This window comes from Rhododendron vialii, chromosome 6a (genome assembly GCF_030253575.1).
Source record: "Rhododendron vialii isolate Sample 1 chromosome 6a, ASM3025357v1".
In the NCBI taxonomy this organism is placed as follows: Eukaryota; Viridiplantae; Streptophyta; class Magnoliopsida; order Ericales; family Ericaceae; genus Rhododendron; species Rhododendron vialii.
This window is the reverse complement of record NC_080562.1, coordinates 35,488,176-35,516,035: the sequence shown is the minus strand read 5'-3', so window position 1 is coordinate 35,516,035 and position 27,860 is coordinate 35,488,176. Positions and strand designations below refer to the sequence as shown.

Sequence of the window (27,860 nt, the reverse complement as noted above, 5' to 3'; positions counted from 1 at the left end):
AAATATTTGGACGGTGAGATGCAGCGCTGCCTTCTCAATCTTAATTTCAGCTTTGTCAATCCTGCTCACACTCCAGAAACCAACGTGCCCTATCTATGTGCCAATCATATTAGTGGAGTTCAACGTAAAAGAATTCCTAAAAACAATAGGCAAATATGCTTTTAATAAACATTTTACTCGTATTTACCCCAATCAAATATCTCTATTTCTCTTCGAAATTTAATGATTCTTTTACCTTTAGTCTGTATTGAACATTTTGATTCACTATTTTTTAATTTATTGATTAAACAGTACCTTGTCCAAGGTTCGATGTCTTTGGGTTAGACAGTAAGGAGGTAATTTCTTTTGAATTCTCTAGTATCAATGTGAATGACTTACCTTTGATCAGGAAAGAAAATTAGTTGAGATGCGCGTAAGTTGGCTCAGACATCCGTTAAACTAAAAAAATTAACAGTACCAATTTTTTATTACTCATTACTATAAAATGTGTGAAATGATAAGAGTACCGGACCAAATGGCTACCGATGGGGCACCGATAGCCCCGCGGGGTCCACTTTCTGGTATCACATAGATGATCCGAACCGTTTAATAATTTAAAAGAAAACCGAGTGGGTCCGTAAAAATTCAGTGCAATTCAATATATGTAGATAGTCGATCCAATCTTTCATTTTTTTTAATTCAAATTTTAGCTTTTTTAAAATTATTAAACGACTCAAATCATTCGTGCGAAATTTGTAATAGACCCCACTGCGGTATCTCATTGGTAGCCATTTGGTTGGTACCTCTGGCAGTCCTCCTAAAATCTAAACATATTTTTGGTTTTTTGATAATTTTCCCCTCGTCATACTACGGCGTCGCTTCATGGCAATCTCCTCTCATACGGGCGCCAAAAAGGCGCGCCGTTTAACAACCGTTAAAACGACCAACCATTGCCTAGTACTCTCTCTCCAGCTTCAGCAGATAAGGTTTTCATACTCAGACCCCCCCCTTTCATACTCAGACACACCCCCCCCCCCCCCCCTCTCTCTCTCCACCCATGGCCGAAGCTTCCAGAATCCTCCACACTACACTCGTCCCCAACTTCTCCACTCCAACTCACAAAATCCCCTGCTGCTCTCCTCGCTCTCTTTCTCACCCAACCACCTCGCACTACTACTCCCGCCGCACCGCCACACTCGTCCGCTGCTCCATCTCCACCGCCGGCGACGCCGCCAGAACCGCCGCCGCCGCGAACAGCACGATTCCGTGGGGCTGCGATGTCGACTCGCTTGAAAATGCCTCGGCCTTGCAGAAGTGGCTGTCGGACTCCGGACTCCCGCCGCAGAAGATGGCCATAGAGAGGGTGGAAGTAGGGGAGAGAGGCCTCGTCGCCCTGAAAAACATCCGGAAGGGCGAGAAGTTGCTCTTCGTTCCTCCCTCTCTGTTCATCACGGCCGATTCGGTACAAGTTCTTTGATGATTTTCTCAAATTTCTGCTATATTCATTGAACATAGCACTAGAATTACTTATCAAAAAAAAAAAAAAACATAGCACTAGAATGCCTTTATTTATATAGGCTACAAACTCGGTGATTGAGAAACCTAAATAATTGGGAAAACATCCGGCCTAGTGGTGAAGGGTTGGAACTTAGGGATTTGCTCCTCGGAACCTCTTAGGCGGGTGGCCCATGCCGAGTTTTGCTCCGGCTTTAATTGAGAGCAAGTGGGCGGTGGATTGGGCCCCCAGATTAGTCGAGATGCGCATAAGCGGGCCTGGACACCTGAGTTATCAAGAAAAAAAACAGGAAACATAATAAGATCCTGTTACATTTACGGATATAATAGGGGGTGTGTGTTAATTGTGTTTTCTTAAGTTTGAGTTGAGGTGAAGTAGAGAAGGGTGTTATTCTTTGAAATCCTAGCTTTGATACCATGTTACATGGTCTTGGGTAGAATTCAACTCCAAAAGCTAGCTCATGAGGTGAGGGTGCTCTCACGCTTATGTACTTCATACTAATTTGGTACCCAGATAATGTGGGACTTCGCTTCATAGGTACGTATTTAGAAGTACCATGCCAAGAACCAGGTTACGTTGATAAGTACAATGAGGTTTTAGAAGTACTCGTGCTTCATAGTTTGCGATTAATATCTAGGATTTGTAACCTCCTATTTGAATGTGTTGCGGATGAACTCGGTTTTGATAATAAGCCGTTGATGTTCCACAAGAAGCAAATACTGAGGTTTCCTTATATTTGGTCCAGTTTGGTATTCTAGTATTTTCTCTATAAGATTTTTTTTTTTGGGGGGGGTTTCTAGGGTTATGTTCTCAGTGTTACGGGACATAGCTGACTCACTGTATTGTCGTCTTTCATAGTGAGATTAGTCCTGGCCAACAGACATAGGCTTCCTTGCCAAACCTTGTTAATCATTTGTGTCTTTGTTCTGTTTATTGTCGTTGGATTCCTTCGTAACACTGTATTTGGGTCGGAGGTTGGAAGGGGTAAGGGCATTCTTTAACACATAAAAATAGTGATACGAAGAAGCACCAAAATACAAAATAAAAGAATGTACTTCTGAATTCTGGAGTTAATTTTTACTTTTTGTTTTAGGAGAATGTGGAATCCCATCCCACATTGGAAAATTAGAGAAGTATGGGCTAGTATACAAGTAAAGGCCGACTAGCTACTATTAACTCGAGGTTTTGAGCCATGTGATTAGACTAAGGGTTAAGCAGGTTACAAAGAAATATTACTTGAATCAACTATCACATGTTTCAACTATGAATGCATGGAGCTCATGCCTACTCTTTTTCGCCTTTGTGTCCCTTGGATCCTTTGGAAGTCAGGACTGGAGCTGCGCAGAGGCTGGTGAGGTGCTAAAACGGAATGGTGTACCAGATTGGCCATTGCTCGCAACCTATCTTATTAGTGAAGCAAGTCTCATGAAGTCTTCGAGATGGAGCAATTACATTTCAGCCTTGCCTAGACAGCCGTATTCACTTTTGTATTGGTGAGCTTTTTTCCCACATTGCAATTGACATTGTAAAAGAGTATTTCTTCTGCAATGAAGTAAACCATGTATTCTCGGTTTTTTTCCTACAGCCTCTCTGTGTCATTTCAGGACACGTTCAGAACTAGATAAGTATCTTGAAGCGTCACAAATTAGAGAGCGGGCAATTGAAAGGATCAATAACGTTACTGGAACGTATGGCCTCTTATTATCTTCCTTATGTGTTAGTATCTATGTATTATTCAGTTCATTTGGCTAAAGCTAGAATTTTATTTTATTTCTTTACTTTTTTACATGCTCAATAGAAAGCTTGATGTTACTCGGTTTTTGATCATATATGTAACCTCTTTTGCAGATACAATGATTTAAGACTAAGGATATTTTCTCAGTATCCTGATTTATTTCCTGAAGAGGTACCTATTTCATTTTTTGTGACTATTGTACTACTGTTTATTCAAGTGCAATTAGGACCATGTATGGAGAATCCTGGAAAGGATTAGTTATTGGCATTATCATTGGACCTGATTAACCATCACTTTGCTGGACTCCAGGGTTTTATGGTGGATAGGGATTAGGAAAAAGGAGATATATTGTTAAAAGCAATTCCTGAAGTTCAATTTTCCAAGACATAACCATTCCCACTGTTCTAGGACAATGATTCTTCTTCCCAAAAACATCAAGCCCCCATAGTCAGTGCGAATGCTGTATCCCGGTATCCTATCTGGTATCAGCCTCAAGTCGGACTACTTTAAATCACTGTAGGGACTTCATATACAAACAAAAATAGCAAGCAGAAGTTATTCAGCTATTTAGTCAGCTTACAAATCTTTCTGTTTTTTGCTCCAATCCATATGGTCATTTTGGGTGATTCATCAGTGTTAGTATCTTTCCTAGCACTATTCGCTAGAGTCATGGAATTTGTTGATAATATCACATAACTTGCCACCTCTCACCAAACTCAATGGTTATTCTAAGTTTTGACCCACAAAATGGTGGTTGCGCATGTGAATGTTTTGATATTTTATCTGGATTCATTAATGCACTCGTGGTCTTGCACCTGCAGCTGTTCCTGGGAGTAATAGGATTTGGAAAATTATTTCTTTAGTGTGAATTTAGCGTTGATTCTTAGGACATTGTATTCTGAAAGCTATCATGCGGTTTAACCGTTGCTTTATCTATTTTTTCTGCTACATTACATGCTTTGTGTTTCATTAGCCTGGGCTGTGCTTGCTGCAGGTATTCAATATGGAGACCTTTAAATGGTCATTTGGCATTCTGTTCTCACGCTTGGTGAGTTTCTTAGCAGTGTACTTGATAAGGTCTTTCCTCATTTATTTTTAAGCTAGATTAAGTGTTACACTACTGTATGTATGTATATTATTATGCAGATAACCGTAAGTGTGAATAGACAGATTTTTCATGTACAAAGAACCTATCCCTTAACTGTTGTCACATGCCATCTTTTGATTTTTTGAGTCCCTTGTGTTCTTCTTCTTTTTTTTTTTTGTATCTCTCTGTTCTCCTATTAGTGCTTCATTACCATTAATTAGAAACAAATAGGCACACTTTAAACTTTATTTACTTAGGAAAGTAGCTCTTTTATACTAGTGTTCCTTTTGAAACTAGTATGCTTGCTCTATATCATTCTCGGTAACCTTTATTTGGACTAAAGCTTTTAATTTGCTAATTTAGTGTGGATCATGGACGAAGAACCTTTTTCTTTTTTTCCCAAGAAAGGTTCCTTGAGAATAAATATTTCTTTGAAAGTAATTAAGATAGATTTTATTCATCAATAAACTGCAGGTTCGATTACCCTCAATGGATGGAAGGGTTGCCTTGGTTCCATGGGCAGATATGCTAAATCATAGCTGTGAGGTATGTATGAGGCACTTGTGGCTAGAATGAAAAGTATTTACATAAAGATACATTCTTTAGTTTCTGACGAGAGGCAGATCATATTAATTGGCTAAGGTGGATACATTTTTGGATTATGATAAGTCATCAAAGGGAGTTGTCTTTACAACAGATCGGCCATATCAGCCAGGTGAGCAGGTAAACCAAATTTACGAATTCTGCTGTTGACGTGTATTTATAGTTTGCAAGAATAGTGTGGTGGACTGTCGGAGGAATTCCAATTGGCCAACTCAAACCTTAATAATGGTGTTATGATTAATTCTCATAGTGTAACTTCTCTCGTTTTCTTAAAAAATGTTTGGAAACAATTTTAACAACTTTCTGGAATGTAAGGGAAGCTTTTACCTTGGGATTAAAAAGTCATCTCATAACGTTCAAATTCTGCACCTACATGGTCTCTAATTTCTGTAAGTTGTTGTCATTTTGTAATTGCTGAGAAAGATGCAGAAAAGGAGGGTGTTTTTCCTCTCTTAGTACATGAAGGGAAAGATGGTTAAGTTTTGATGTGAATGTCCTGTATTGATTAACAGAATCATGTGGGCTACCTGAGTGACTAGAAACTCTCACGGCAGTTTAACCTTTTTCCTTGCATAATGCCATACAGGTTTTCATTTCATACGGCAAAAAGTCTAATGGAGAGCTGTTGCTATCATATGGATTTGTTCCAAGGGAGGGCACCAACCCTCGTGATTCAGTACAGTTATCATTGTCACTTAAAAAATCTGACAAATGTTATAAAGAGAAGTTTGAAGCACTGAGGAAGCATGGCTTGTCAGCGTAAGTACCTGCTAGTTGTATGGAGTAATTAACAGAATAACTACGTTTTGTTTAATTAGTCTCTGCATCATAGTCCTCAATATCAACAAAACTAGGCATGGTTATATAATAGCATAATTATTTTATTCATCTCCACTAAAGCTGCTATAAACAGGTCACAGTGTTATCCTGTACAAATCACCGGTTGGCCATTGGAGTTGATGGCATATGCTTACTTAGCTGTTAGTCCCCCTAGTATGAGTGGAAAGTTTGACGAGGTTTGCCTGTTACTTTTCTAACCTTAGAAATACGATTCAGTACCTCATCGGGAATCTCACATGGTAGTGTTCCAGATGGCTGCTGTGGCATCAAACAAGACAACATCCAAGAAAGATATCAGATATCCTGAAATAGAGGAACAAGCACTACAGTTTATTTTGGACAGTTGTGAATCAAGTATCTCGAAATATAGCAAATTCATTCAGGTAATGGATGTTCTTAAATTACAAGGTTATTCAATTCGGTTTCTTCAGTGAACTTATTATGACTAAATAAATTGTTTCTTCTCCCATAAGTTTCTCAATTGACTACGATAAACATTCTCAATTGACTACGATAAACATTCTTTCTGGACTTAGTGCTTTATGATTTGAATAACTAAATCTTGGTATCTTCTTCACATTGAACAGCAAAGTGGATCAATGGATTTGGATGTGACATCTCCTAAGCAGCTGAATCGAAAGTTGTTTCTCAAACAGTTGGCTGTCGACATTTGTACAAGTGAAAGGAGGATATTGTTTCGCTCCCAATATGTAAGAACAAATTTGTTCTGCTTTTGAAGATTAACGGTTGTTACAATTCTTTCTTGTTCCTTGAGCTCATTTAGTCTATGCTGCTGCTCCTAACTCATAACTCTCCACCTTCTGCTTGTGAACAAGTGATAATCATTGTTTGCATATGTCTGTCAAACATGCATTTCGAGTTCATGCATAAACACATGCTTTTTACTTTACTCTCTCTTTGATCTTCTTTGCAATGAGGTTTGATCCGGTTAATCTGATCAAATTTCTTTATGGATGGAAACAGATTTTGAGGAGGAAATTAAGGGATATAAGGAGTGGTGAACTGAAAGCTCTTAATCTCTTTGATGGGTTCAGGAAGCTTTTCAAGTAAGTGCTTTAGAAAGCTCTTAATCTCTCTGTTACAATTCTTTCTTGTTCCTTGAGCTCATTTATTCTGCTACTCCTAACTTAAAACTCTCCTCCTTCTGCTTGTGAACAAGTGATAATCATTGCTTGCATTTGTCTATCGAACATGCATTTCGAGTTCATGCATAAACACATGCTTTTTAAGTTACTCTCTCTTCCATCTTCTTTGCAATGAGATTGATCCGGTTAATCTGCTCAATTTCCTTCATGGATGGAAACAGATTTTGAGGAAATTAAGGGATATAAGGAGTGGTGAACTGAGAGCTCTTAATCTCTTTGATGGGTTCAGGAAGCTTTTTCAAGTAACTGCTTTGCAAATGAGCAGCAAACCTTGCACTTTTTGCAGTAATTTTTCAGGCAAATACTTGCTGTGAAGTCTCCTCTACATCCATTCGATTCGGTTTTATGCCGTAAGCCTGTTAAAGATTGTTCACCAGCTCTGCTTGTGTATGATTTCGAATTCCAGCTTCTGAATGAACATCATGGTGAAAACCTTCTGTTTTTGCTAGAACCAGCTAAGGTTCATCATGCCATAACTCTTTTATTCATTTGCTCGTCTCATTTATAGTCCCAATTATTATTCTTGATGCCGAAATCCCCATGCATGCACTGTATTCACGTGGGGTGGACTGCCATTTCCTTGTCCACTTGCAATGAGCAATAATGAGGATGAGGAATAAATCACCCTCTGGCCATGACAAATCAATCTAGGGGTTTGGAACATTTGTCATTTACTAATAATTTTCCAACCACCTTGCCGTAAATTCCAACATTGAGTTTGCCCGACACATGACCCTCTCCAAATTAATACTCCCCCATCCCAATTCTTTGCTTTCTAGGGGAATTCAATTTTCATGTCTTCATTAAATGTTCAATGAGTTTTTCAACATTACTCTTTAGCATTATTTACTTTTAGAGATATTTTTCATCATTTTATTAGGATTAGTTTGTGGAACTTCAAATATTTTTCCTTTGACTTTTCAAGGAGTGGAAACGATTTAGGACATTCCTTAACAGAATACCGAGGAAAAATGGGAGAGAGGGGGTATTGTTTATTCTCTTATCCCTCGGACTCCTCTAGAATTGGCCACTACAATCGGGGAAGGACCACCACTCATTCTCAAAAATTAGTATTCTTAAGGGAAGTATGGCAGCTTCTTCCTAAATTATTGGTCTGGCATTTTTGTTTGTTCTTTTTGATTTTTTTGTTAGATTTATATTAAATTTGAAGTACTCTTTATTCGTCACGACGAATGGAGTCTAAAAATAAAAATTATGACCAAGGGTCGAAGAGGAAAAAAAGGTCTTTAGAAGGTCACTAAAGACGATATTTTTTTTGAACCAGTTGTCTTTTTTATCTTCTCAAACTTTTTTGTTTGAAGTGTCATCTTATCTGAAATGTTTTACATTTTTTTATTTCTCTTGTCGATACGAATTGATTAATCACAAAAAATTGTCGAGAAGACTAAAAAATAAATTACAAAAAATAAATAATATTAAAATAAAATACCAAACCAATAACTTAGCAAGAAGAAGGCCTATAATTTAGGAAAATCTTGTCCTCTTTGTTTGATCCCTCCTCCTCATCAAAACTTTTCAATAAGTTCTCATTTTTTCCTTTGGCCAATTTCTCCTCTTTTTCCTTTCATTCCACATCCAAACACGTGATAGAACTCCTATGAAAGGGGAGAAATCAACAAAAATAAAAATAAAAAATTCACTTTTGTTTTTTTCTCCTTTCAAATTTTTAATCTGAAAAAAATTGCTTGCTTCGTCATTTGTATTTTTTCGTACCATTCCATTTTCTTTATTTCTTCTACTCTTTCCCCCCCCTAATGTGTGTATGTAAGCCGGGGCAAGAGCGTGAGAGCGAGAACGTATTTCAAAAACATTTTTCGGAGGTTGCTACATACTAAAAAAGAGTAGAAAATCTTATTTGCGGAACATTCCGTAAAGAAGAGATTACGAAGGCCAATTGTCCGTGTCCAAAGTGTTTTCGGACGGTCCGAATTAAAAATTGTAACAATTAATTATAATCGGTAATAATTATAACAATTAATTATGACTGATCATAATTAGAAATAAACTTCAACTATTAAGTGAACAAATAAATAGTTGAAATTGCGCGGCTTGTAAACTCCATGAATAAGTTTCTCGCTAACAAGAGAACATACACAGAAGGAAAACACACCAACACCAATCCAGCTGTAACGCCACCACGTGTCGCTTTCTTTCCTCCCCATGCCCTTCGCACCCCGACGCTGTACCACGCACACCACCACCGTACTCTCTCTCTCCCTCCACAGGTGAAAGACACTACACCGCACATTTCTGCGTATCATTCTCTCTCTCTCTCTCTCTCTCTCTCTCTCTCTCTCTCATACTGTGCGTACGCATCCGTATACATGCACAAGCAAACGGCGACGGCCACCACGAAGGCCCCGCCGGGAAACGCGACCACGACGTCGCACGACGATGACCCGCCCTACGACCTCGAATTCCGTTCTTCCGTCGACGACGCGTGGTATACCGCCCGAGTCGTGCTCGAAGCCCCCGACACGCTCGTCGTGAAGTTCCTCGACTTCTACGAGTGGAACGACGAGAGGTTCTCCGCCGGGGACTTTCGCAGCGCCGAGGCCATCGACGAGTTCCTCGGGAAAGTACGGCCGCTGTCGCAGCAGTTGCAGGACAACCAGTGCTCCAGGGTCATCGAAGGGATGACGGTTTGCGCGTCGTTTACGTTCGTAACCGACGAGATCAAATTCTACGACGCCGTTGTTGAAGCGGTGAGTTTATTAGGGCTTTCCCCCACAAACACCCCCCCGCCCCCCTCATTTGATGAAGTTCTACAACGCCGTCGTTTTCCTCGTTTAAATATACAGTAAATATTTTCCTTCTCCGGTGTTGTTCTTATCATGCTTATTTGAATTTTAAATACATTGCGGGATACGGACATCGATGACTTGAAAGGCTACGTAGCAAGGTTTTGAATATCCGTGAGATGAAAAATCACATGCGTATTGGCTGGTTCCGTTGTGCATGGCTTTGCTTCCGATTCACGGACCTGTTACGGCTGATACTAAGTGCCATTGTTCCTCGCTGTGTCTGATTCACGGACCTGTTACGGCTGATGATGAGCATACTGATTCACGGACCTGTTACGACCGGTTAGAGGTGTAAATGAGCCGAGCCGAGCCGAGCTTCGTAGTGTTCCCATTTGGCTCATTTGCTAAACGAGCCTAAAACTAGAGCTTTGAGCTCGGCTTGCTTACTTAATGACCCTCCAAAAGTGTTGAGCTCGGCTCATTTAGTAACGAGCCTAAAATTCGAGCTCGAGCTTGGCTCGTTTATTGAACGGGTCGAGCTGAGCCGAGCCATGAGATGCTCGCGAGCAGATCAGTTCGTTTTCAGCCCTGTGGCTGATACTGGACATACTGATTGACGGACCTGTTTTTTGATGACCGGATGTCAGTGTCAGCTTGTGTGCCCCACGCCCCCTCACTGATTCCGGGACCATAAGTTAATGTCCGGGTAAACCCTCCAATGGCCCAAGGTTTGGAATGTCTGGCTTTCATGGGATTTGAACATGCAACTTCAGGAGGAAAAGTAATTATTTGCTTTCTCGTGCGCACTTGGCCAAACCCCTTGGGGTTTGATTTATGGACCTGTTACAGCAGATACTCAACTACTATGGGTGATTTAGGCACTTAAACAGTTCTTTTTTTATATAAAAAAAAATGATTTTAAAAAATGCACGACCACGACAACCGATTCCTGTTACATATTGTTAGATACCCTCGATACTGTTACACAGTGATTGTTATTATTATGTGTCCCAGTACTATTATTTAAAACCTTACTATGTATTTTTTTTGAGACAAGTGTGATCCAAAACAACAATTGAGGATCAAAAGAACTTGGAATGCCACTGGACGAATTATACGTATTTGTTATTGTATTAAAGGATAAACTGAGCTACTTTAAACTTCGTTTGTAATCAATAACTGATGTCGGTGTTGAACCAACTAAAGGTATGTAGATATGAATGAGGATATCCTTTTATGGGAATGCATTCTAAGAACTGATATACTTTGTGGTGTGGAAGTTATTGATTTGTAACTAGTTGGAAATATGATCCAATTTGGTTGTTGATGAAATTGAGATGAAGAAAATGAAAGCTGATTTCGAATTTTGTGTTGTATACTGTTTTAGTTTTTTAAAAATTTATTAGAAAGTTGAAAATTTGACTTTTGACCAGTTGCAGAAGTATAGTCAGTTTAGGTACTATATTGGTGTGATCTATCATTAATGGATGGAGTAATTTTACAAAAATCAACTCTGCTGATTACCAAAGAGCAGATAGAAAGAAAAGAGGGGTGAAGAAGTTTAAATGATGTGATTTTGGTTGGATTCGAACCGTATGCGTAATGGTGGTTATGAAGGAAAAGGAGTCAATGAAGCTAGTATTTTATCTGTGCTTTGATTCTGAGGAAATTCTATTTGCGGAGAAGGTTTAGCAGTGATTATCCATTCAAACTTTTGTTTTTCTTTGAGTTTAATAATTGGTTTTATAGGTTCACTATGTGGAGCATTCATTTGCAAAAGAAGAGGAGGAATGTTTGTGCTCCTTCTTGCTATTCTGGCAACACGGGCCAAATGAGGGTAACGTAACGTCTGGCAGTATTGCAGACATTACCCTAATCCAGCATTTTTCGCAATTACATTCTACCCTGGCATCCTTTGTAAAGATGGCAAAGGAGAAAGTTAAGGTTACTTCATTTGCATCAGGTTCTGTTTGTGATGCTAATGCTTTAACTTTTAAAAATGTCAAGCTTGAGAAAGAAGATAATCATTTGTCAAATGACCGGAAGTCTAGTTTATCTCAAAATGGACTCCAGGCAAGTAATATTGTTTTTACGTTTTTTTGGAATTTCTAGTTGTTAGCATCGTAGCACAAAACCCCCCATTGACATCTGGTTGTTTGCAGATCAAGAATGGTGTTAGGCAGTCTGGTAGCTTTTTACCGACAAGAGAAGGTTTTTCCAATTTTTACTATAATTATCAACTTATTAGGTTACGTCAAAGTTTGTGGTCCTTTTTCTTGCTGACTTTATTTGTACTTTATTCTTTTGCGAGACACAGGAAACAGCAGAAAATGTCATGAAGCAAACCGTCAAGATAAAGATTTAGGAGGATCTAATATGGGAGAAACTGGCAACCACCAGTTTATATTAATTGAGAACTTGGAGCTAGATTTGTCCCCATCATCAATTATGGAATTCATTCATAAGCAGACGTCTATCTCAACAGAAGCATACGTATTTCCAAATCTATTATCAGAATCTTTCACGAGGGGGGCAATTGTAGTGGAATGTAAGAAGAAGCTTAAGAAGATATATGACTTTTTGAATAATCCTGATCACATTGTCACGTCATCAAGGGGAAGGTATGCCTTGACATTAAGAATCGCGTTTAAAGTATGCAACAAATTACATTTATGCAACAAAAAAAAAAGAATCGTGTTTAAAGGCTTCACTTAATTTTGTCCAAAAGTTCCAAATTTTTCTCTCGTTGCTTCTGTAAGCAATATTTTGTTCTTATTTGACCTCTGTTTAGATTGTGTTTGTTTATTTACTATGTCCTCTGGTCTTATCTAATCTTTGCCACAAGTTTGTCCTTGTATAAAGACTATGCTCTTACAGTCGTGTTGTACTCGTAGTTATAGCAATTTACAAATTTTCAGGGGAGTGTGTGATCCTGTGATAATTTTTACATCACTTTATTGAATGAACTCCACACTTAATGTTGCATTTACTTTGTCTATGAAGATTGATTCTGGCTCCATTGCTCCAAACTAATCTATTGGTTTCCTAATTGTGATTCCAAATTAAAAAATGGAATGATAATTTTGTGCTCCGCATATTTTGGAGTTCATTAAGCATTTTTAGTCATTGCCTCTTATTATATCTTTTCATGAAGTAGGTTGTTTTTAAGTTGGCATTTTTTCTACTGATGACCATGATGCATTGGTAGCCTATAAATCACTTTGAAGCCTGAAAAGTGGTACAATTTTGTCCTAAAACACCACATCTAGCAATTGAAAGTGATCCAAATGGTTTCTTCCTTTATTTCTTTAGCGAGTGTTTTCTTTAGGATGAGAGAGGACACAGAAAACAAAAAGAAAAACACTCGTGTTCCAAAATACTCATGGAAGTAATGAAGGGTCGAGCTTTCATTACTATGTTCAGTATGTTGATGGCTTAATTTATGAAGGACGCGCTAAGAAATGTGATTTTAAACTTCTTCTTTGGTAACTCAAAAGTATAGTTTCTTATTAACTATTGAGGGTGAAGAGCTTCTCATTCATTCGCTTAAGGAGTTTTTGCTTGTTGGTTGTAATACTTTAGTTGAATTGTTACACCTTTTTTAGATGCATCAGGTATAACCTTTTCTTTGAATAGAAACATATCAAAGTGTGAGGAGATATATATATTAAGAGATTATGTTCCACATAATTCTCTGATACAAACAGTGAATTATTCTCACCCTTGGACGTAAGTTAATCCTTCTTTATTCTACACCACTTTGATTAATGAGTCACAATAAGAAAGAATAACATGGTGGATCTTTTTAAAATTTAGTTACTCCTTATCGATCAGAGGTTCATTTTACCAGGAATTTCTTTTTTCTCATTGTTTTCTGAAACGAGCTGTCTTCTTGGGGGCCGTTTCTTACTGAACTGTTGCATTTTGGAACTTTTTTCTTTTGAAGAGATGCATTTTATGCATCAATCCTTCCCAACTTTTTAAAATCTTCTTTACTGGCTGATATAGCTATGTTCCTGCCTTTTATTTGACTTCCATATTTGGGATATACTTCCTTCCAGGGCATTTTTCTTATTTCTTCTTGCCTTAGACAAATGAACTGCATGAAGCTTTGCCTCAAACACATGATTCAATTTTGTCTTTTTCTTGTTCAATTGATAGTTGGGGAGGTGCCTTAGTATTTCCACATTATAAGTACACTTTTCTCATAATTTACTGTGAAAGTATTGGCTCTGTGTGTAATGTGTGGTGCTTTCGTCATATCAAATGGCGAGTCACTTCGATTTTACTTCATTATTGTGCAGGCCTTGGTTCATAACCGAAAAGTTTTTAAGGTGTGGAACCTTTAGGGCTACTGGGAGCCTAATGCCAATATCTCAGGTAACTTTGGTACTATTGTTATTGGTGGCAGAACACTGTTGGTGGTTGGATTGCTCTGTGGAACGTTTTCATGTCCATTGTTCATCACCATTTCAAACTACTGATAGTTGGAAATTACAATTTGCAGAGCAAGTTCAAGAGCAGAAGTATCGATGATGAACTGAAGGTTGAACAAAGAGGCGGTAAAGAATACAACAGAGCCAAGCGTCTAAGGGAAGTATTCATGGATTTTGTAGAACACCAACAGGGACTTCACAAGAGTTTAGTCTTGGAGGAGAAAATGATCTTGCAGCCATCAGGTGAAGTTTAGCTACCACAAGCAACTTCTTGGGTCTTGGGAAACGTGTTATTACATTGAGGTAAGTATTTTTCTCTTTCTTTTTTTGCTTTATTTTGCCTAGCCCTGTTGTAACAAGGCGCAAGTTGAGATTGATGGCACCTGCTATGAATTTAATTCAGGAATTAGTTGTGACTGCCATCTACTGGGGGTCACAACTCACTTGCCCTAAGTTTACAGAAAATAATTTTAATCGGGAAAATTCAGGGGAAAATTATCTATATGTTTAGATGCATAAACCTGTTCTTGTGTTCTCATTAGTCCTTGAAGCATGTACAAATGTAATATCACTGTCTGTGCCTATGTTTTCCTCTTGTATGTTCAGACAGATTGATCAAAGTTGCTGCAATGATGACTACTCTTGTATTCAGAGATATCAAGTTTATTTTGCTTTCAGTCACCCAACCAATCTCCACCATGTCTACATCTCTTCGTAGCCATTCTGGACATCCGCAACTAACACGTCGTAAATGTTCAGCTGATATACGTACATATACGGTATCGCATTGTGCTCTCATTATTGTCACAGCTGAAAAGGCATGGGAACTGAGAGGTGCTCAATGCGTAGTTTAGGTTAAGATACAAATGTTGTAAATACACGTGCCTGGCAGTGAATCCTTTTTTCTTAAGGCTGTAAAAGTATTATTCTGAAGAATGTCTCGAGTTAAAAGAGATGATGGAATACACTGTTCTCCTTTGAAGCTTGTTGCGTATGGCGAAAATTGAAAAGAAATTTTGCTGCAGGGATGTCTTTCCAGGGTCTATTTGGGATCACTCCAATGGTCCTTGCCCGGTATGTGTGGTAAGCGGGATCAGATTAGATTCTCTGATACTCTCGTTAGGCAGGATGAATGTGTGAAGTTTAAAACTAAGTACTCTAAATCTCACTTATATGTGCACATCTATCAGAAACAGATACGGAGACATCCATTTAGGTTGATTGAGATGCTCCTAGCATCCTTTGCAAACAGGTTTCTAAATCTCACTTATATGTGCACATCTATCAGAAACAGATACGGAGACATCCATTTCGGTTGATAGCTGCAACTCTCGTGAGTGTTTGGTCTTTAGAATAGGTTTAGTTAGATGGCGCAGGGTTAAGCTTTAAGAGTAATTTGCAATGAGTTTAATGTTTTTCATTTGAAGCAATACATTCGTTGTTATGAACAGGAAAGAAAAAAAAATGAAAGGGAAACTTCTTGTCTGCAGAAAGAAGTGAAGGAAGATTTGTGGATCCGTATGTGGGCAAATGATCTATGTGAAAGGAATGAAAGTGATGTGTTTTAATAGAGTTGATCTGATTTGAACAAAAGAGAGTAATGTTACATATTATGTCAGCTTGGCTACCAAATATGACTATAATTTCTCAATCAATACAGTGACGCGTCGGCATCTTACTAGTAACTACAAGTAGAAATACAAAATTGTGCTGTTTGGGACGAAGAATTTTGCGTTATGTTTGGACTTAAAAGAGAGAGAGAAAAAGAAAGTGAGAGAAATTATAATGGAAATTCCAATCAATTCTTTTTTGTTTGGTTTTGGCCAAAAACAAACATGAAGTTGGAGGGTATTTTTATATTTTATATTTTTTGGTGATTTTAGAGGTGAGAAGAAAATAATAGAAATTGATTTTCACACACTGACTTTGGTCAAATGCATTCCCATTTCGTCTGAAATCATGTGATATTAAAAAACTAACCTTTGAGAGTAGCCCTACCCATACTTGGCCACTCCATCCACCCTTATGAGTGTGATCGATGGGTCCAGCTCCGGCGTTTTAATTCCAGACGTCTTTTTTGTATTTTGTTTGTTATTTTTTTTTGTATTTTGTTTGTTATTTTCGGATCAGTAGTGTTCTTTTGTACTTATTATATATATATATATATATATATATATATATATATATGTTTGTGTCCCTATTTTTTTTATTTTATAAAGAGTAAAATTGAGTAAAAGATGTGTAGAGAGAGAGGGAGGGATAGAGAAGGGGGGCTTGACAGCTGTATGATAAAAGAGAGTCCCACATCGACAAATGTAGAGAAGAGAAGAGAGTATTTACAAGCGAACATCGAAGTGGAAGAGCACGACCTTACTTGAACAGGATCTGTTCTATAGGCTCGTACATCTGTATCCTTGATTACTAAGGAGACAGGACCCCAAGTCTGGTGGATGAAACACGGCCGCATGATCAGAGCGTGATTAACAATTCTGGAGGGTCCTCAGCCCCCAGAGCAGTAGAGGATCGTTCTCCTCCACCGTCTACGGTGGCAGGGGATGGTCGTGCGGCTTTCTGACAGACCTCACCATCCTTTTTGCCACTTCCTAAGAAAAAACTTCTTTTTCGCAATTTTTTTTTCCCCTTGGCGAGCATGTGAAGAACCGGGACAGAAACCCTAGGAGGAGCAATTTCAGAGAACACAGGCCTGATTTTGATGAAGTATTGTTTGATTAATATCTGGTTAAGAGCAGATTCTAGATTTTGATTTTAGGTTCGTAATTGTAAATGCAAGATGAAGGTGCAGATGAAGCGGCTGAGTGGAAGTCTCAAATTATTTAGGTTTGTAATTGTTGCTTTTTGTTTTTCTGTATAAAGGTTGAGATGGTTGAAATATGAATTTTGTTTGGGATTCTTTGTTCATCCTTCACTTTAACCCTTTATTGCCAAATGGTGCCTAGATCTGAGCCTCTCTCTCTCTCTCTCTCTCTCTCTCCCACATTTTCATCACATTTCTTGGGGCAGTTGGTCATGAAGCTGAACACGCTGTCTTCGCTTCTTTCTTTTTAGTACTAATTCTTCGCTGCTCCTCCATGGTCGTTAGTGTGGAAGGAGATATGAACGATTGCCGCCTTCTGGGTAAAATAGAATTTTTCATTTCCAGAAAGGAAGCGCGTCTTTCTCAAAGACTCTTCGCTGGAGAAGACAGTTGTAATCCAAACCGTCCAATGCTACGATCAATGGTTCGTATCCGATCCCAGAAAGGAAACAAGCAGTACAAGGGAAGAAGTCTGCTAGTCTCATCTAGTTCTGTCATTTGTGGTGACTCAGAAATCTGGTTGAGAAATTCCTGGCAATTCCCATTGGTGTCCTCCACAAATACAATCTCCCAATAACTGACCCTAAACGTCTTACATCTTGCTCAATACAGTTAAACACATATTCAAAGTTGTAAGGATTTTTAGCTTGCTTTGATTTTGAAAAAGTAGGTACTCCTTTCCAGTTTCCGGCCACAAACGATGTACACGGATTTTTCGTAGTGGTCATTTAGGAACATAGAGCACAAATAGAGTTTTTAAAATGAGTAGTACACATTAGTGTTTGAAAGCTTACCCAATAAACAAGAAAGGCGTTCTAGTTTTCGCTCTTTATGGGTACTGTCTTTTCGGCTTTGTTGCCCAAGTGGACTACCATTTAGGAACGAAAAGACTTCTCTCGTAGGTCACTTCGTCCTCAGACGGTCCACCGCTCCAATGGTCTGTCGTAGGTACTTGGTAGCTATTCTACTTGAGCAACAAAGCAAAAGAAAGAGCGAGCTCAAATCTTCTGTCCCATCTATCTCTACACTGGGGAAATGCACGGAACACTGGTACAACAAAAAAATGGGGGAAAGAGAATGAGGAGAAGAATGAATGCGGAACTGTTAATATCGTGCAAGCGCACCCTCAGAAGCATTCCAAAAACTACTGAGAAAAAGCCATTAGTAGCAGGAACCCGTAGTTCTTTGCATAGGCCATTTCCAGTTACCATTATAGCTAGTAGAAGGAATTAGTCGTTAAAGAGATCATGCCAGTTCTCGAGCCACCGAGACAACTTGAGCAGAAAGTTCATCAGCTTATGCTAGACTGTGTATAACCAAAAAGCCATAAGCGTAAGGAAATTTGCCACATTTTCAGGCTACATGGTTGCTAGGACACCTGAGATACGGCAGTCGGAAATCCCAATCAACGAGAGTCCAGAGTATAATCTACATTGTGCCTTGATGATTGTAGTAAAGCAATAGTTGCTATTTGGGGCATAGGTTACCTTATCAGAGCATGGTTTAAGCAAAATGATTAGCTACAACGAAGCTTGTAAGCACAGGAAAGGGATACCCAGCATACAAATAACGTAATACGATCATATATTTCATCGACGCAGGCTAAAGAATATCGCAAAAAGAAGTCGCAGCTTAATGTGAAAGAATAAACAATTGAAGAAGCAGAACCAAACAAATAACACCCGCAATCAAACACAAAATAAAAATAGTTTTTAATAATTTCCTCGACCAAGCCCAAAATGTCATCAATTTTAAATCACATCAGAACAGATTCCAGCATAACCCATCACAGCTTGACCACAGCTCCAGTCTACTGGAATATATGGTGGGGCAGCGCATCATAAGCCGTACCAGCTCAAGAACCTCAAGATTCTGCATGGGAAGATACACAGCAAAACCATTTTTTCTGCATAATCATGAAGCAGAACATCAGAAGAGAGCAAATAGGTCTATTGCATGAGAATCCTCAAATAGGTAAAACAGTAGTCCCATAAACAATCACAGCACTTGACGTGTAAGAAACATCTGACAAGCTGTTGGACTGGTGGTTATGGTAATTCAGAAGAATATCTTGCTTACAGTTCAATACTGTTCGAATGTCATATTTTGTGTAACCAAGCAACAAAGAAAACCGGCAACACGTCCCAACTAGTTTAGTATTGGTGATTGCTAACCTAAGAATCCTTGAAAAGCCTCGGATGTCCTCATATCCGAAACCGCAAGGAGTAAGCATGTCAACAGCCACCGAGATATTGGAATTTCAACATTTAGCAGTTACCCAAGTAAGCAATTTTCCTCTTCAAAAAAACATGTAGGCAATTTGGAAATGCAGAACTCATTGAATCTAACTTATGGAAAAGTAAAAAGATGATGTGAAGAAAAAGGTTATTGATGGTTAGAAAAAAAGGATGATATGCTGTCATTATAGTGATGAGGAATTTTGAAGCAATTCCAGTAGGATCGTGGGGAACTGCAAATGAAATGTCAGTCTACTAGATGCACTTGTCATACTGTATTTCTAAGGATCCAAAGCCCGAACATTCAACATAACTCCAAATTCTATGGGCAAAACAGCCAACGTGGGCAAGCCACGTGTTGGACTTAGACCTCATGAGGAAAAAAGGATCATTAGACAAGAAAAAGAGAAGAAGCACTTCTTTCTACTGGACAATGGTGCTGGTTGATCACTATTCTCTCAATTCGCGAGACTTCATGTTTAGTCTTAAGGTTAACCACAGGAATACTGTTCACATCCAATTCAATCTGATGCCATTTCTTTATATGCCCCATTATCTATGATTGATTCTCATAAACTTTCTTAGAAGTTCTCGATGCTAACTTTATAGCCAAAATTCTTTGTTGACGCATCATGGCATGCAGACGGCTCCTAAAGATAGGAAAAGGTGGAAGACAGTTTCAAAGCAAACCTAGGAGGCAGGACTAAAGAAGAAGTAAAGCCGTCGCAACTTACAGACTGAGGCTTCCCAAGAGTCGCTCCAGGCCTATATGCAGATTCCTCCTTTGTTGGTGATTCGGGCTTGCCTCCAGTCTTTTTCTCATTCCTGGCCTTGTTAAAAATGACTGTGAACCCCTCAGCCGATGCCGGATCATTGACATCCCATTCACCAAACTTGGGCAATGGTCGACCTTTATCCTGTGGAATTGAAGATTTCACTTGATCATTGTTGCAGCTATCACAAGACATATGAAAGCTATGAATAAAATAGTTATGCAAGTGGAGTGCCAGCCCAGTGGGGTGGCTCTATGCTCCCATGCACATGGTGAGGTTCAAGTCCCACCCATGGCCATTCCCCTTCCCCTCTAACACTAACACCTAATCCACTAACCAATTTCAGATTGAAAAAAGGAGAACAAAATAGCTTTTCACTACCAAAATCATAATATACTTGCCCAAAAATCCTATGAGCTGAAACTGAAAGCTTGTGCAATTTGATAGTATGCTTAAATCTGACTTGTAAATAACCAGAAAATAAGATAGACCTATCCATAACATAGAAGATAAAGTTAACCGTGCTGAGATATTGTGGCACTTTGAAAACAGTCCATGAACCTTAACCAGACCAACATAACCAAACCCAACCGAGCCTTGAATCCCAACCAATTGGGGAAAGAGCAAATTCTAAAAAATTCTTGACACCCGTATCAAGAGGAAAGCGATAACTTTTGCGGTGAAGTTCAAACCTACTCCTCATACCAGGATCACTACTTATGACAAAACAGTTCAAACATAACTTCTGATGGAAACGTAGATGTTGAAGAGATTGTTTAGAACAGAGGAAACTTGGGAAATACTCCAGAAATAACATCCCAATGGAACAGTAATTACAAAATCCGTATTCGAAAGCAAAAATGCACTTGTTACAGTAGTAATCTGATCAAAGCACATATGACAAACAGTACAGTCCCGTTATCCTGCAGGAAAACATTTAGGGCAAACTTAACTGTACAAGGCTCTCTCTTTCTGGCTATGTGACTGCCAAGTTCTACCAACAAGCTCAAAGGTTTTTCATGTGATTTCAAAGTCTTAATTCATTTTAACTTTGAGGACAGTCTCAGTTTGGCAACATCTGTCTATAGCTCTAATTGAGTGGGCTGACATTTCACATGCACATAAAATGGTGGTGAGACAAAGACTATAGAAAGTGTCAATAAGGAAAGTCTAGAATACAAATTCGCTTTCAAACTCCATCTACCATAGAATGAGCTACAGCTCGTCTTAGGCTCAAAGCAAATAACTTCTCACCCACTCTAAAATGCCACCAAAAAAGAAGTGTAGACTGTAGTTAACAAACTAGCATTGTTGCTTATCTCTAAACAGAGACCATGAACAAATACATTCTTCACTGCATATACCGAAAATGGAGAGAATAATAGCAAAACCGCACAGCATGGGAAAGAAAGCTTCATATGCTACGAAAAAGAAAGATGCAGAGACAATATTGCAGTTATCAAGGACTTAATAAAGTGAATCCTTATGCTTAATATTGTATATTCAATAATAAATCCGAAGGCACAGTTTCATCTTAAATCGCTCTTCGATGCGATATAGGACAGATTTTCTCTAACAGGGGTTCTAAAACACAACAACACGCAAAATATTTTTGCACAGCATGCTTACGTGGCAGTGTCTCATTGGCAGTTGAAAACTAGCAATCCATCCATTTGCCAATGGAACAGTGAAACATAGGCACGTGCAAAATGTTGCGCATGTTTTTGTGTTCGCAGACACACACACACACACACACACACACACACTCTCTCTCTCTCTAATTATAATCACCAACATATACATACATATATGTGAATTGCGGAGCTAAGAACCAAAGCCATTTGTACACTTAAATGAAAATGTGAACAGAAAAATAAAGGAGCAAAATTTGGAGGTGTCGAGATGGAATTGAAAGAAATGTACCAAATCGCGAAATCATCAATTCATCTAAGCAATAGAAAAATTGCTCGCTAGAGAGAGAGAGAGAAGAGAATACCGCCATGTCTTCGCAGAGGAAAACGAAGACGTTTAGCAAATTGGAGTTTGCCTCTTCTTCTTCTTCTTCTTGCACATCCGTGCGCCAGCTTATTTAATGGGGTTCGGGGAGAGAGAGAGAGAGAGAGAGAGAGAGAGAGAGAGAGAGAGAGAGAGAGAGAGAGAGAGAGAGGGTTACAGCTGGCTGGAGAGGCGGGGCGTGAGGCCAGGTACGCCATGTGAGAAGAGGGATGTGGGGCCCTTCGTGATCGGACAGCGGCATAAACGCCGTTACGTCGACCTCGAAGGAAGCAGTGATCCCCTGCTATCGGATGATGTCCGCTCGTACGTGCACTAATATCTTAATACTACAAAGTTTATCAGTGGATCAACACTCTGGCACATAGTAGTAATTCTTTTGCCAGGACCTTGCGTTCTCGCTCTCAATTCTGGCTTCATCCTTTGTGCTCTCAGTCTCCCTGTTCCCTTGCTCGATGTTCGTGTACTCGGGAGTAGATCTAGCGGATTTTATTAGTTTGTGCTGTTTTTGAAGGACACTTCCACCCTTGGACTCGTGCTCACGCGTGTACACACATTATGTGACATAAGATGAACATTACATAGCGTGTGCAGGACCCGCATGATAATTGAAACTTTTCAGCCATTTTACTAAGAAATTAACACGATTGGATATTGGTACATGCGTGATTAAAGTAATTTATTTTTTAATTAAAATTCTGAATGGAGGCCATTGTCATTTGATTATTCCTTACGAAAATTTCAAGTAAGTTGATTTTACCACTATTATTAAGGGACTAGAAAACAAATTATTATTATCCCCGAACTGATATCTTGTATATGCTCTGCATTAAGGTTCTCCCCTTGTTTTAGATTGGTGAAAAAAATAGCTAGCCACAAATGTGATGATCATCTTTTCACGTGACCGTCACGTGCCGCACATTAAGATCCACCACCACGGTTTTATTTGACAATTTAATCTATTTATTTTGTAAGTTTGGATGTATTTGTTATCTGCAGGAAAAATCACACAATTAACAATAAGAACTTGATCGAACCGTACTCAAGGGCGACTTTATTGTATAATCAAATACTGTAGTATAATTCTTCCTATGAAGGATGAACATATAGTGAGGCCTACAAATGAACTACTCAAAAGTTTAAAAAACAAGACCATGATGAGTTTTATTTGGCCTCAAATTAGACAACATATGACACCAGTAGATCATGTTCGTTTTGAGATTTTGAATTTGGAATTATTTCTTTGTGCACGGTTTTCAATAAAATTTCTCTCAATTATTACTCTCATATCCCTATCTATCTCTCTTCGCTCATTACTCAATATTCTATAACTAAAATTTCAAAACGAACATGGCCCAGATGATCCACACTCTCCTCGTAGTATTATTGTTATTGTTAGCAGTACTATTATTTAGGTGCATCGGCTGCTGCGCTGCTCTTTTCAGGAAAGCTGGCTTATGGACAAGCCCAGCTCATTTTAACCTGGCCTTCCTGTCCCAAATTTAATTGTCTGCCTCCAATTTCCAGGTTATCTTGATTATCTAATTCTTTATGGTGTAACAACTCAATGCAAGATTTGTCTAAAAATAATAAATTAGTAAGATATAACAGATAAAATATTTGAATAATAGAGATAGGTACACTCTCAAAGAACACAACTGGATGATCTAGTGCCAAGCAAAGCCTGATCCAATTCAAAAACCCTACCTATGAAAAAGTCATGTGCACATATTTCAGACACAGATGTAATCGAATTTATTCGACATAAGTGAATTTTTTGAAGTAATGAGAAAAGCAAAAAGAATTCCTCCAAATTTTGAAAGGAGATGTCAAGGGAAGGATTTGACCAAGTGGGAATGCTTTGAGGTCTCATGTTCGAAATTCACGGAGGCCAAACATTCTAAATTTTGGGCCCACTGGAGAGTTTGTCCAGTTGTTAACTTCAAGACTCTGAAATTAGTTGAAGCATGCGCAAAGCTACCCGAACATCTGTTATGAAAAAAAGAGACTTCTTGTCTGGTGGCCATGGACAACTCGAGTAGACCTCGGATCACCATGCTGTTTTTATTTCCAAATAGATGGCAGTAGTACAGCTATTAAAGAAAACAGATGCGACATAAGGTTTTTCTGTAGGTCTTATTAGGGGTGATAAAGGAATCGAACTAGCCGAGCAGTTGTTCAAGTGCTATCACGAAGCACCTAAATAAAGTTAATTATTTAAGTTTGGTTTGAAAACTTAACGAACTTCAAAATATATTCAAAGTTATCTTATTTATGAGACAAACCGACCTCGAGTAGCTTAAGTTTTCCACACATCAAAAGTTTAACGAGCCAAGATTTGTAACTTGTTCGAGCTTTGGTCGAAAGCTTCATGAGCTTCAAAAAATTGTTTAAGCTTGGTTATTATAACAAACACGAGCTCGAACTCGAGTAACTTGGTTCATTTATCAAGTTTGGAGGGCTTGGGATGCTTCTTCTTTCTTTTTTTTTACGCTTTTGATATAGGGCCCTTCCTCAGTCAGGCTCATGCAGAGCATTTCCCTCCTGACAAAATATAGTGCTGCTGCTGCTGCTCTCTCTCTCTCTCTCTCTCTCTCTCTCTCGTGTGTGCGAGTTCAGTGTTCATGAGATGATACTTGATTTCTTTCTCTCATCAAGTAACTTCCTTTCCCTCTGGTTATTTTGTCACAAGATATTTGGTATGTTAGATACTCCTATATAGGGAGGAAGTCAACGCAAGACTAATCCAATACTAAACGCTCACATTCGACTACATTTGTCATTTGGGCTAATTTGATTAAGAAAATTCAAACAGGAAAACAAATCTTCTGATCAACGCTAGACGGGGACTGGTTAAAGGAATGATACTTGAGGCAAATATTGCAAAACATCTTATTCTCTTGCATCTAAATAAATACATCTTCTATTTTATTGGAGAAAGAAAACAAGAATGGAAATGAAATGGAGAGAAAATTGCACTACATTTAACTAAGGTAACAGAGATCCGTCTTTCACAGGAATCCATCCTCACATTTGGCCTGCATCAAAAAACAACTCTCAGATGCAAAATATTTTTTTAGCTATTTAATCCAACTCTTTCAAGTTTAAGTACCTAAACAGAATTGTTACCCAAATTATGCAACCTAGAGGGGGGGTGAATAGGATTGCTAGTAATAATTACCAATAAAAATTTATCTCTAACAATATATGCAAACAATAAGTATGCAATCAAAATAGAGAGATAGAGAGATAGAACCCGTTTATAGTGGTTCGGTCCGGATTTGTCCACGGTCCGGCCCTACTCCACTTCTCCTCAAGCAATTACTTGAAGGTTAGACTAATCTTTAAAAGATTACAACTTGTAAGTCTTGCGGGTGCTTACAAGAACCGAATGCCTCTAGCTTTCCCGAGGAGCTAGCACAACCGCAAGAATTTTCTCCGAAAACTTCTCAAAAACAATAACACCCAAATTCCAACTCGAATTTGGTCTTCTAAGCTTTCAAGTGTTTGACTCAAACACTCACTTAGGAAATACAAGTATGTGAAGAAGGTATGAAAATTATCGCTCACAACTTGTACAAATTTTCTCTCAAGAATAATATGAAAGTGGAAGAACAATGAGAATTTTTGGCTTTGATCTTTTGAGAATTTGCTCTTGCAATAATATGGAATGTTGTAGCTTGTGTGTATGTCCTCATTAATGAGTTCTTGATGCCTTATATAGCCATCCATATGCTTCCTAGCCGTTGGAAACTAGCCGTTGGAACTAGCCGTTGGAAACTAGCCGTTTGAAACTAGCCGTTGGAAACTAGCCGTTTGAAACTAGCCGTTGGAAACTAGCCGTTGGAAACTAGCCGTTTGAAACTAGCCGTTGGAAACTAGCCGTTGGAAACTAGCCGTTTGATAGAGTGGTCATCCGGGTGGTCGTCCGGTTGTCACAGCTTTCTGTTCAGACAGCCGGCTTGTCAGCCGGTTCGTCAACCTGTGGCTCACAATTTCATCTAAATAAACCGTTAAAGCATGTATTGAGCTCAATAAAGTCTTTGTAAATATAAATCATGAATCCAAGAGATTTTATGCTATATTTCAAGGTCACGAAAATATTTAATTCGGGAATCGACTTTTCGATAATTTTGTATTTGCCGAATAAAAATATCATTGAATTAATCATCAAAATAATTAATAGAGATGCATATAAATTTTCACAAATTATAATGCATACATTTTTCAACAATCTCCCCCTTTTTGATGATGACACAAAATGATAGTTTTTATTCAAGTAGGAGTTATGCCAATCTCCCCCTTAATACATGCACCAAAGCAGTTATCTATGATCAACGAGTAATAGCAATAATCATCAGATCATAGCAAGCAATTTTTTAAATTTGCCCAAAATGGCAAGATAGATCAATTAAAACTTGGCTTTTTCTCCCCCTGTGACATCATAAAAAAAAACTAAAAAGAGAAAAACAATAGGGCCATGGTTCCAGCACCATGCCGCTCTTGCCCTGTAGCACTCTATCTTCGTTCATTGAGAGCTTGGCGTCCTTGATTTTCGTATTCTCGAATAATGGCTGCTACAACGGCAGCTACAATGCCAATCCAATACCACAGAGTATCCACATTTACATTCCACCCGAACCATGGTGGTATTCTCATTGTAAGTAACGCACACAGCAGAATGAAGATAAAGAGTTGCATCCAAATGGTTTGGATAAACAACCTGAACTCTGCTCGTTCGGCATCTCTTTCGTAAAACTCAAACGGTAACCCTTGCGGTATGTTTGCCATTGCTTGATGAGAGATTTAGGCCGAGAGAGAAGGAAAGATAGATAGATGAAGAGATAGAGAGAGTGTTGTTGAATTTATAGAGTATGAGATTGCCGAATTGTTTGAAATGGTGCGCCGAATTGTTTGAAATGGTGCGCCGAATTGTTTGAAATGGTGCGCCGAATTGATTGAATTGCTGCGCCGAAAGAGAGATAATAGGGGATGCGGCACCGAATAGAGATAGGATAGGGGATGCGGCGCCGAATAGGACAAGAATATGGGAAGAAAATTGTGTTCGGGTGTTTATTGTTGTGTCCCCTTAATACATGCTCCCCCTAAAAGAGAGCTTTTTAAAGAATGCGAGGGGTATTACCGAGAATGATTATCCCTGCAAGCTTAGAGACAAGAAATTCATATCGGCGAAGTATATAAGAGACAATTTAAGCACTAAGCCATGAAGTTCATACAAACTAAGTGTAACAGACTTAATAAATCAGAGTTAGCAACGCAAAAGCTTGAATAAGTCTCAACCTCACGGTTGTCCGGTTGGACATCCGCTTGGACATCCGACTGACTGTCACGACCCTGACCCGCCCCTTGAGGTCTTAATCATGACAAATGCCAGTGATTTCTAGCAGAGGGCTCCCAAAAGACAGATTTTCAAAAACCCACGAAATTATCAGCATATAACAGATTTGTTCAAGACTCAAAATAAATGATCAAACTTGATTCTTGTACATCTAACCAACACTTAAACATGTAAAGAAGGTAGGAGATCCCTACCTCGAGGGTTAGAAGCAAGCCCGAACATGGAGGAAACCTCAAAGTGCTCCGATCATGATTCTTCTTCGATCAATAGGAAGATCTCGTCGCGTAGAACAACTTTAGTACTTGGGATTTTTCCGAAATCTCATTCTAAGGCGATGAAATCGAAGAGAGAAGTTTGGAGGAGAGGTGAGAAAGAGAGAGAGTCGGTCGAGGGAGTAGAGAGAGAGAAACGTGTGTGTGTCTGCCCGGAAAAGAAAAGAAATATATGTGGGGGAGAATTATCCCCTACACACACCTTCACTTATACACCCATGCATATTACACTTGCATCCCGAACTTCTAAATTCTAGCACACAT

General features: G+C 38.8%; 4 protein-coding genes and 1 non-coding gene across 9 annotated transcripts in view; 3 read left to right on the top strand and 2 right to left on the bottom strand.

Moving 5' to 3' along the window:
• Positions 1–1,001: 1,001 nt before the first annotated feature.
• Positions 1,002–7,414, top strand: LOC131329838 (ribulose-1,5 bisphosphate carboxylase/oxygenase large subunit N-methyltransferase, chloroplastic). 2 transcript variants are annotated; one of them, XM_058363234.1, is made up of 13 exons: positions 1,002–1,441; positions 2,825–2,988; positions 3,100–3,183; positions 3,344–3,401; positions 4,225–4,278; positions 4,792–4,863; positions 4,960–5,040; positions 5,507–5,679; positions 5,834–5,936; positions 6,012–6,143; positions 6,348–6,470; positions 6,745–6,827; positions 7,088–7,414. In XM_058363234.1, exons 1-13 carry the CDS (start codon positions 1,037–1,039, stop codon positions 7,092–7,094), a joined length of 1,539 nt encoding a protein of 512 aa, XP_058219217.1. In that variant the 5' UTR covers positions 1,002–1,036; the 3' UTR covers positions 7,095–7,414. The 2 variants fall into 2 exon arrangements, with proteins under 2 accessions (XP_058219217.1, XP_058219218.1); XM_058363235.1 differs by lacking the exon at positions 7,088–7,414 and having other exon boundaries at positions 6,745–6,831.
• A 1,633-nt stretch (positions 7,415–9,047) lies between these two features.
• LOC131329578 (uncharacterized) lies at positions 9,048–15,112 on the top strand. Of its 3 annotated transcripts, none has more exons than XM_058362786.1 (7): positions 9,048–9,652; positions 11,441–11,764; positions 11,854–11,902; positions 12,009–12,312; positions 13,996–14,071; positions 14,199–14,430; positions 14,738–15,112. In XM_058362786.1, exons 1-6 carry the CDS (start codon positions 9,272–9,274, stop codon positions 14,379–14,381), a joined length of 1,317 nt encoding a protein of 438 aa, XP_058218769.1. In that variant the 5' UTR covers positions 9,048–9,271; the 3' UTR covers positions 14,382–14,430; positions 14,738–15,112. The 3 variants fall into 3 exon arrangements, with proteins under 3 accessions (XP_058218769.1, XP_058218768.1, XP_058218767.1); XM_058362785.1 differs by having other exon boundaries at positions 9,049–9,652; positions 12,003–12,312; XM_058362784.1 differs by having other exon boundaries at positions 9,049–9,652; positions 12,003–12,312; positions 14,734–15,112.
• Positions 15,113–16,491: 1,379 nt separating this feature from the next.
• LOC131331674 (small nucleolar RNA U3) lies at positions 16,492–16,708 on the top strand. Its single transcript, XR_009201476.1, has one exon. It is a non-coding gene; the product is annotated as a small nucleolar RNA U3 (small nucleolar RNA).
• A 1,795-nt stretch (positions 16,709–18,503) lies between these two features.
• LOC131330244 (protein NOI4) lies at positions 18,504–22,132 on the bottom strand. The gene is made up of 3 exons (XM_058363753.1): positions 21,949–22,132; positions 19,914–20,096; positions 18,504–18,848 (listed from the first exon to the last, which is right to left on the bottom strand). The coding sequence occupies exons 1-3, from the start codon at positions 21,952–21,954 to the stop codon at positions 18,807–18,809; spliced, it is 231 nt and encodes a 76-aa protein (XP_058219736.1). The 5' UTR covers positions 21,955–22,132; the 3' UTR covers positions 18,504–18,806.
• A 1,721-nt stretch (positions 22,133–23,853) lies between these two features.
• Positions 23,854–27,860, bottom strand: part of LOC131330398 (acetyl-CoA acetyltransferase 2) — a 63,500-nt gene continuing 59,493 nt past the window's right edge. The window contains exon 15 of one of the 2 annotated variants that reach the window (XM_058363964.1): positions 23,854–23,864. The gene's annotated coding sequence lies outside the window, so the exon portion shown is untranslated. Of the gene's footprint in view, positions 23,865–24,812; positions 25,004–27,860 lie in introns of those variants that run through there. The other variant, XM_058363961.1, reaches the window with a different exon arrangement.

What these genes read in the sequence shown, in the direction of transcription:
- LOC131330244 (XM_058363753.1), bottom strand. An exon ending in CTCTTGGGAAGCCTCAGTCT is followed by an intron (nt 18,849 to 19,913) that starts GTAAGTTGCGAC and finishes ATGATTATGCAG; the next exon opens with AAAAAATGGTTTTGCTGTGT.
- LOC131329838 (XM_058363234.1), top strand. Translation starts at nt 1,037, where the DNA reads ATGGCCGAAGCTTCCAGAATCCTCCACACTACACTCGTCCCCAACTTC. An exon ending in CATATCAGCCAGGTGAGCAG is followed by an intron (nt 5,041 to 5,506) that starts GTAAACCAAATT and finishes AATGCCATACAG; the next exon opens with GTTTTCATTTCATACGGCAA. An exon ending in AATATAGCAAATTCATTCAG is followed by an intron (nt 6,144 to 6,347) that starts GTAATGGATGTT and finishes CACATTGAACAG; the next exon opens with CAAAGTGGATCAATGGATTT.
- LOC131329578 (XM_058362785.1), top strand. Translation starts at nt 9,272, where the DNA reads ATGCACAAGCAAACGGCGACGGCCACCACGAAGGCCCCGCCGGGAAAC. An exon ending in GTCACGTCATCAAGGGGAAG is followed by an intron (nt 12,313 to 13,995) that starts GTATGCCTTGAC and finishes ATTATTGTGCAG; the next exon opens with GCCTTGGTTCATAACCGAAA. An exon ending in GCCTAATGCCAATATCTCAG is followed by an intron (nt 14,072 to 14,198) that starts GTAACTTTGGTA and finishes TACAATTTGCAG; the next exon opens with AGCAAGTTCAAGAGCAGAAG.